The 9,118-nt window shown below is 41.1% G+C and overlaps 2 protein-coding genes across 3 annotated transcripts; one reads left to right on the forward strand and one right to left on the reverse strand.

Moving 5' to 3' along the window:
- The first annotated feature begins 230 nt into the window (after nt 1-230).
- On the forward strand, nt 231-982 carry tcta (T cell leukemia translocation altered). The gene is made up of 3 exons (XM_058055741.1): nt 231-604; nt 692-743; nt 829-982. The coding sequence occupies exons 1-3, from the start codon at nt 394-396 to the stop codon at nt 869-871; spliced, it is 306 nt and encodes a 101-aa protein (XP_057911724.1). The 5' UTR covers nt 231-393; the 3' UTR covers nt 872-982.
- A 12-nt stretch (nt 983-994) lies between these two features.
- glyctk (glycerate kinase) lies at nt 995-9,111 on the reverse strand. Of its 2 annotated transcripts, XM_058055739.1 has the most exons (6): nt 8,984-9,111; nt 6,796-6,874; nt 6,073-6,432; nt 4,843-4,994; nt 4,593-4,768; nt 995-3,106 (listed from the first exon to the last, which is right to left on the reverse strand). In XM_058055739.1, the coding sequence occupies exons 3-6, from the start codon at nt 6,411-6,413 to the stop codon at nt 2,234-2,236; spliced, it is 1,542 nt and encodes a 513-aa protein (XP_057911722.1). In that variant the 5' UTR covers nt 6,414-6,432; nt 6,796-6,874; nt 8,984-9,111; the 3' UTR covers nt 995-2,233. The 2 variants fall into 2 exon arrangements, with proteins under 2 accessions (XP_057911722.1, XP_057911723.1); XM_058055740.1 differs by lacking the exons at nt 6,796-6,874; nt 8,984-9,111 and adding an exon at nt 6,673-6,736.
- Between the last annotated feature and the right edge of the window lie 7 nt (nt 9,112-9,118).

A 9,118-nucleotide genomic window follows, 5' to 3' on the forward strand; every position in this document is an offset into this window, starting at 1 on the left:
AGCGACTTGTTACGCTGGGCCCCTCCCCCCTCCCAAACCGTAGCAAAATATATATGTGTATGCATATTTTTAAGACGTTTTCATGTTTCACATATTTTCAAAATTATGTCACAATGTTTCACAATAAATAGATTAAACAAACTGCCCAAAAATGTTGATGAAATGCTACGTTATATTTGTCCTGTCACTGTAGTGAACCGACCCGTACAAAAATTACGTAAATTGCGTCACACTGTAGCCAACAGAATGTGTTACGTAATAAACGTAAGAAGCATAGAAAAATGGCGACCTAGGATTGGTGGTGCTACCAAGAGAGGGATGTTTTATCATATTTTAAACATACTCGGGTCTTTACCCGGCTATTCAACAAAAGCCTGACATTTACCGTACATTATGGAAGAACCTTGGGATTTTGAGTTTCTGTCCCGTATCGCTGACAGCTGCTTATTGTTTCTGTCGGAATTCGTGGATGACTGGCTCGCCAACGACATGAGAGTGTCCATATTTAAAATTCTTCTCAGCTGGTTGATTTTTAGTCTTGTAGCAATTCACTTCGCTTGGAAGGTTTATGGGAACACTGTGAATGACATGTATTACAGACAAGGTGAGTATTTCCAGAACATTCAACGTCACACTAGTTAGCTTGGCTAGCATGTTTCGCTGATTTGAGATGTTGTCGGTGACGTTCAAGGTAGTGGACAAAACGGAGGGACACCTGACACAACACCTGGCCTGGGACGATGGTACGTGTCCGAATACCACCAAAAGCCGCTGTTTTTGAAGAAAACTATACAACAGTTATATAATGAAATTATGTCATTGTTGCAGGGGGAGTGCAGCTGGAGAACCATTCAAGACTCATAGAGATTAACAGGACAGTTTTATGAACATAAGAAGGCCCAGGGACAGTGAATGCACCTTCAGAATTAAGGGTCATCAAGTCCACAATGACAAGCGCTTGTAAATACACAATTTATTTAAACTGTTGTGTCTCTGATCCTTTTACGGATGTGGCATTTAAGTCTGAACCATTATGTAGAACAGCGTAAACACAAATGACCTTTATTCACAATATTGTAATATCCGCATCTCTCGTCCGAAGTCAGCTGGGATAGGCTCCAGCATATCCCACGACCCTAGTGAGGATAAGCGGTATAGAAAATTAATAAAAATTATAAGGCACATTATCAATTTTTGGGAAAATTGGAGGCTTTTAAAGGGGAACTGCATTTTTTGTATTCACAATCCTTATGTGAAACAGGAACACATATTTCTTTCCCTTTTCTGTGCATTATAATGCTATAAAACTGAGTTAATATGAGGTAGCTAGCAATGCACGTAATTGGGACTGCATAGCCGTCTAAAAAAAAAACAAAACAAAAAAAAACTCTTAACAAAATGTAATCATTTTATATACATTCTGTGATCAAGCAAGAACAAGTACATTAATGATAACATGTCACACTTACAGTATCTTGCCGTATTTTGATGATTTAAACAATACCAGAACATCTTTCCAAGGCGCATTGATTTCAGACCCATTGATCGGAACTAGCGCCCCATTCCCACAGGCAGAGAATAAATGTTGCTGTGTGCTAGGCAGGTCGGGATCAACAATACATGTGTGAGGCATGATTATAACCTAGCGTTAACGTTTCAAAACACAGTACTAGTACTATAAAGTAGCATTACTAGGGAGTAGTTTAGGCATTGTGAGTGACACTGAGACATTTACGAACATTTAGAAATGATTGTTTCTTTAATGAAATGTTTGAATGAAAATACCTAAAACACTATCAGCGCTAACCACTCGTCCACCGTGCAGCCTATATCAAAAACATGAAATTCTCGAAGTTTTTAAAATGTTCATTTTCCAAAATAACAGTGCAATTCTTAGTAATCACATAATTACTACTTATTCAGAAACTACTGAAGTAACATATACATTATTTCTATAGTATATATTCCTTCATATAGTCGTCATGTCATTGTCATATTTCGAGTTCAGCATGATAAAGTCGCTTCATAATAGAATGAATTAGTTGTGACTTCACAACAACCAATAAAAATATGAATGCGAAAAAGCAGATCTATCATGGGAGCTTATGGAAAACTTCACTTTCATTTTAAAGTGTCTGGTTTCAATACTGAAGATAAGTTAAACACTTTTATGGATGCAAAAAAGGATGATGAAATCAAGTAGTTAATGTTTGTGTTGTGAAATGAATTAACGTCAATGTGTTTTACTTGGTGGAATAATCAGGACGTGCACATCCATGACGTTGGTGCAGGTTAATCCTGGTACAAGTAAGTTGTGCCCTCCAGAGAGGCGTTTAAAAAAAGTGAAGGAATCGTTGTTATGAAGGAAGCTGGAGATGTCCAGGTCTTGTCTTTGGGCTTCTTTGTGCAGCCCTCCATCTGTGACAGCCCCCGCCGCCTCCGTGGGTCCATCCTGACCGTCCGTTCCGCCGCTCAGGAAGACAGGACCGTGAGGCGGGAGCTGCAAACCTCTCAGTTCCAGTCCCACTCTCATCACCAGCTCCTGGTTCCGACCTCCACGCCCTTTACCTGTCAGCTCCACGGTGGGCTCCCCTCCCGCCAACACGCATGTGATCCCTCCCTGCGAACGGGCCTCCTCCAAGCTCTGCATGGTGCGATGCAGGTCTGCGTTCTCCACGCCCACCTTGGGCCCGAGCTTCAGCACCTTTGCTGCAATCTCAGACGGAGGTTCCTCATGGGAACAGGCGAAACGTGCCAGGAGGCCGTAAAGATGAGACACCGACCGCACATCGCCACACACTCCTGGTGACAACACAACGGGATTGAAACCCAATTCCTGTGCACGGTGACCCGCACGCTGGAGGGCGATGCTGTTTGAGCCGATCACAGCGTTGAGCACATGCCCCGCCTTGTCTTCTTCAACTTCCTGTCGCGGATGCAGTCTCCCAAGCACATCCTTCACAGAAGCGGGTGCAGAGTCTAGCAGCTTGTAGCGCTCAAGAACAGCCAGCACATCCTCACGCCACACCTGACCCTCCACTGTGGGGCCGCTCGCTATCAGGTCCAGTGGGTCACCAATCACATCAGACAGTATCAATGCAACCACCTGTGAAGAAGACACCACATATGTAAAGGTGACTTTAGGGGTGTTATTTATTGTCTACGGATCTCTAATTAAGTTAAAACCCATATTTAAAAAGTCATAAAGATGTTTTCTATGCTCTACTTAAATGTTTCAGAGCATCCAACAAATTTACGTATTCGTCAATGTCAACACAACTGAACACAAAATGCAGTTTTTAAATGAAGTTTTTAAGGAAGAAAACAAATCCTAATCTACATGGCTCTGTGTGAAAAGGGATTACCCCCCTGATTAAAACATAACTCAGATTAATTGAGATCTATCAGTCAGGAAGAGGTTATAAAGCGGTTTCAAGTGTTCTGGAAAATCACCTCAAGAGTGCAACAAGGACTCATCCAAGAGGTCACAAAAGACCCCACAACATTGAAAGAACGTCAGGCCTCACTTGCCTCAGTTTAGGTCTGTGTTCATGACTCCACCATAAGAAAGACACCGATTAACCTAGCATGTTTTTGGAATGGGGCTGCATGACGGACAAGTGGCTAGCGCGCAGACCTCACAGCTGGGATAGGCTCCAGCAACCCCCGCGACCTTCTTGAGGATAAGCGGTAGAAAATGAATGAATTAATGTTTTTGGAATGTGAGCGGAAACCGGATGCCCAAACGAAGATTCGAACCCTGGTCTTCCTGATCTCCTGACCATGCTAACCACTCATCCAATGATCGTCGTGAGTCAAACAATATCTATAGACAGGTTATATGTAGTATTCAGGTCGCTAGGCTTCAGTAATGTTGCATTGATGATGTTAAATGACGTTATATCACATGACCTTCACATTGCATGTAGGCAGCCATGTCTGATATGAGTGAAAAAACTTCTTCTAATCCATGTGGAAGTGGTAAGATTTGGCTTCTTTGTCCTTCTTCCCCACTCTGTTTAAAACAGTTTTTTAAGTGCGGAATTAAGTAAATTGAAGAACTAAAACATGCTAGGTTAATTAGCGACTCCAAATTGTCCATAGGTATGAATGTGAGTGTGAATGGTTGTTTGTCTATATGTGCCCTGTGATTGACTGGCGACCAGTCCAGGGTGTACCCCGCCTCTCACCTGAAGACAGCTGGGATAGGCTCCAGCACCCACCGCGACCCTTGTGAGGATAAGCGGTAGAAAATGAATGAATGCTTGCTATACTAGCAGCGGCCATCTTGCAGTGATCCCCTAGCTTGTGTAATGTGGCATTAACAAAGAATAATAGGAGTGTAAAGGTGACTTTAGGGGTGTTGTTTAATGTCTATGGATCTCTAATCAAGTTAAACCCCATATTTAAAAAGTCATAAAGATGTTTTCTATGCTCTAACTACAAAAATATTATTTTTTATTAATATTGAATCCAACTTACTAATCGCGGTGGGGTCTGGAACCAATTAACTGCGACGAACAAGGGATGACTGATAAGTTTGATGTGTGGATCGAGTAAACAATGAGAATACACAGAAAGAGATGACTTACCTGAGCAGGATGAGCACACTTTGCGAGCCCTCCACCTTTTAACACAGAGAGGCTGCGCCGCACCGTGTTTAACTCCTGAATGGTGGCACCCGCCGCCGCCAGTTTCCGAGTGATGTTCAATTTCTCTGGCAGTGTTATTGGAGGGATGGGTGCGGGTAACAATGCAGAACCCCCACCTGGAGGGGTGAGTCCATTTTGAGTAGGGGATCATACATATGATGTATCTACAGGAGAAAACAAAGACGTTTACCTGAGATGAGAACAAGCAGCAGGTCTTTGTCTGTGAGGGTACTCGTCAACTGAGCGATGCACTCGGCCGCCTTCATGGAGTCACTGTCAGGCAGGTTGTGTTGAGCGCCCTCCATGACTCTGATGCGGCTGCTTTCTTTTAACAGCAGCTGCCTGCCATGACAGCAAGAGTCTTCATTGCCTCTACATTCACACTATAATAATTAAAGAGGACCTATTATGGCCCTTTGTATTGAGTTGTGGACTTCTATAGAGCAGCTACACACAATGACCACCATGGAAAGCTTTCTAGATCTTCCATAATCTGCACCTATTCCAGCTGTATTTCTTTGGATTTTGTGCATCCTGCAAAAACATTCTGTTTTAATTTATTCTACCCATGCCCCGCCTCCAGGCACGCCCATGCCGCTATAATTGGTCACAGGAGGTGCTCAGGAGGACTTACAGTTGCTGAATCCAACTTTATAAGAGTTCATAAATATTACAGGAGTTAACAATAAACAGCGATTTAACCTATTAAAGGGGAACTGCAGTTTTTTGGGAAATTTTGCTCATTATTTATAATCTTTATGGGAAAACGAGTTAATTTCTGTTAAGTTTCCTCGTAATATTTCCAACTTTACTCTTGTAGGAATCCAGATTTGTGACTTTATTATCAGGAAATTCTTATGTCTTTACTGTTGTAATATACAAACTTTCTTCTTTCAAAACAACTTCTATAAAACAATATCAGTTTTACCAGAAAATTGCAAATTCTTTCACATAAAATTCTGTATTTCGTTATCTCGCCACTTTATTCTTGTACAATTACATTCATTCATTCATTCATTTTCTACCACTTTTTCCTCGCGTGGGTTGCGGGGGGTGCTGGAGCCTATCCCAGCTGTCGAGAGGCGGGGTACACCCTGGACTGGTCGCCAGCCAATCACAGGGCACATATAGACAAACAACCATTCACACTCACATTCATATCTATGGACAATTTGGAGTCGCCAATTAACCTAGCATGTTTTTTTGAGATGCCGCCCTGTACAATTACAATTTCTTTGAATTATGAATTAATTATAAAATACTGTTTCTTGTAAATGTATGAATTTTCTCTTGTTAAATGATTTTTTTTCTATTTTAGTAATATGACAATGGGGTTTTCATAAAATGATGACTAATATTATTTTCTGGTCTGTGGTTATTGCCACTCGTAGTTGTAGTATATGGTGTCGCTTTGGCTTACTCTTTGCCATGCTGCCTTAAGGTCTCCTGGATGCCGTGCGGTACGCTGATGACTCCTCCCACCAGGTGATCTCCCACAATCCTCTCTGCCTCAGTAGCCATACCTAGCACGGCTTTGCCAAAGCCCACCACGCGTACGTTGTTTTGGAGTAGGAATTTCCGGCCTCCGATGATGACCGAGTTGTTTTTACGCTGCAAAGCCTGCCGGACCACCACGTCGGGCTGCACGGCCTCAACCGCCGCCATGAACACCTCGCGTGCTCCATAGTCCAGTGACATGTTTCTCCTTCCGAGCACAGCCACAAACACTTGAGGCCGGAACAGAGAAAGAAGACGTGCCATCGACGCTTAATGGAATTGCCTAAGAGGGGAAAAAGTGATAGTCAAGGTTTTAGTTTTCAGTGCAGAGAGGCAACCTGTTCCACCAGGCTAATGATAAAGGACACATAAACACAACCCTGGCAGAAAGTGAACACAGAAAACCTTTCAAAGCCCCAGTAAGAGAACCAATGTCATAGTCAATAAACTTGGTTTAGCTTAGTTTTACACATGTAATCAACCTTTCAACAGTGGAATAATAATACTTCCTGAAGCTTCCTACCTGGATTCAACAACAATGGCAGCCTGCCGCGTGTTTACAATATTAGCAGCGTTTCAAAAGTCAGATCCAAGACAAAAAAGAAAAACTTGTGTACTCTACGTGTAATGATTGACTTGGACTTACCACATTGCTAGCGCCGCAGTGGCACTCCCTTTCTTTTCATTCTTCACACTGCATTGCTGCAAAGTTGTTAGCCTAAGCTCTGTGATGACAGTCAAACAGGATGTGAAAGCCACAACAGAGGGAGGCATGTTGGTAAAACAGAATAATAATCATATTATTAGCAATCTGGTATATTTCAAATCCCAAATTTAGGGTGACAGAAGGTTTAAAATTCTAATTCTAATATGTGCATATCTTATTTTATGAGCAGTGCATATTATGTAAAGAAATTAAAAAAAAAAAAAGAATTATCATTTTATGGCTGTGTCTTCCAGCACAAGACGTGTGCTCCAGTCCTTAGGTAAAAAATTCTGACGGCAAACAAGCATCTTGTTGAGTCTTTTTAGCGAAATCGAGAGTTCAGTATCCACTCTTCTGTCTGTGAATGATGCTGAGGGGAGCGGTTACCATGGCGTTGTGTTAGCTTGCTAGTATCAATGCACAAAAAAAATTGGGTAGTGTTTTAAATCATCAAAATAGGGCAAAATCACGTGTTAATGCATGATTACAGCATGGATATCAAACCATGCAATGTTGTTAGAGGTTTAGTTTTAGAGGGCTTCATAATCAAAATAGGTGTAACACAACAACAGCATTGTAAGCTAGCTGAAATTAACTCTCTTTCTCGTGTTATAAAGCACAGAAAAGGGAAAGAAATATGTGCTCATGTTTCACATAAGGATTGTGAATAATGGGCAAAATTCCCTAAAAAGTGCAGTTCCCCTTTAATATTTATTGGTAAAATTACAGAAAAATTTAAATGACAAAAAAAAGTGCAATTGTACAGGACATAAATACATGTATTAGTAGACATTTGTTTCATGAAAAGTGCAAATTATGCAGTGTTATTTCTGTATTTCTATATTTGTGATTAAGTCATGTGTTTTGACACCCTGATCAAATTAGAATTCATAAATATTTAGCGTAGTATTTGCAAGTAATTGACTTGCAAGCAAGTTCAACATGAATATTTTAACAAGTTAGTTTAAGGAGAATCTCCGCTTGCCATCTCTGTGTGGAGTTTACTGTGTGGAGTGTTCTTCTGGTACTCTGGTTTCCTCCCACATTGATTGTTTGTCTATATGTACCCCGCCTCTCACCGAAAGTCAGCTGGGATAGGCTCCAGCATACCCGCAATCCTAGTGAGGATAAGCAGCATAGAAAACTGATGGAAGTTTTATTTGAATTATTTTTAATTCAAATTATATTTTTCCATTTAATTGAGCCTATGTACCACCAATGGTATGTTTTACGTCAGTGATTCTCAACTAGTGGGCGTCACCAACAGTGGTTCACGAGGTCTTTTTTCAGAAAAAAAGATGTACCTGAACGCACCTGAACCGGCCGACACACAGCTAACTAGCTTACACACCGAGAGCCCGGCATTGCGCGAGAGCTCATGTTGTGATATTTGGGAAAATTCCGCCCACAATGTAGACTACCAGGTACAGTATTACGGTACTATTTAATGACCAATTTCTTATCATCTGGCCTATGTGCAAATGCTCTGATTTAACCCCCCAAGATATAACACACGTATTGAAAAACTTTACACACATTTGTGGATAAAAAAAAGTATTGCTGCTGTACTGATAATGAAACTTGTTTTGTGCTGGCACACCATGTTTGTAATTTTGCACTACCTCAAATTTAGACTGCACTATAACGACTTTTTGAAACTCATTTAAACTCATTCTCATTGAAGGGTGATGATGCGTCATGCAACCAAAGCAGTTGAAAACTACAGTTTTAAAGAATCCAAATAAAATTACATGTTTTCCTGGTTGTATGTCGAGTTCGTGAACTTACATAAAACCAATGCAAACATTATCAATGTGTGTAACGTTCACTTGCACAGCTGTACACAAAGGGCTTTGCAAAATCACGTAATGCATGATGTTAACGTTCCTCATTTCATTTGTCCGTTATTTGCAAAGTATACAATGTATAAGCTGTCACAACACAGGTGAGATAAGAAAGATAACATCCAAATTGACAAGATTTTGGCGTGCATTTTTGGATTTGGCTGCTATAATGTGCAGTTTACTGTCACGAGGTTTTTGGCTAATTGTGCTAAACGACCCATCATTAACTAAAACGTCACTCATCAGACCTAACGGTTGCATTCTATTTAACTTGAGCGTCTTACATGACAAGGACGGCCAAGAGGTTGCGCAGAAACGTAAACAACGCCGAGATAAGGAGCTTCCAGCTGTCGCCGACGGCTATGTATGTACAGAACACTACGGCTGTTGCCAACTTTTTAGTAAGAAAAGTAGCTATT

Source organism: Doryrhamphus excisus, chromosome 18 (genome assembly GCF_030265055.1).
Source record: "Doryrhamphus excisus isolate RoL2022-K1 chromosome 18, RoL_Dexc_1.0, whole genome shotgun sequence".
Classification (NCBI taxonomy): Eukaryota; Metazoa; Chordata; class Actinopteri; order Syngnathiformes; family Syngnathidae; genus Doryrhamphus; species Doryrhamphus excisus.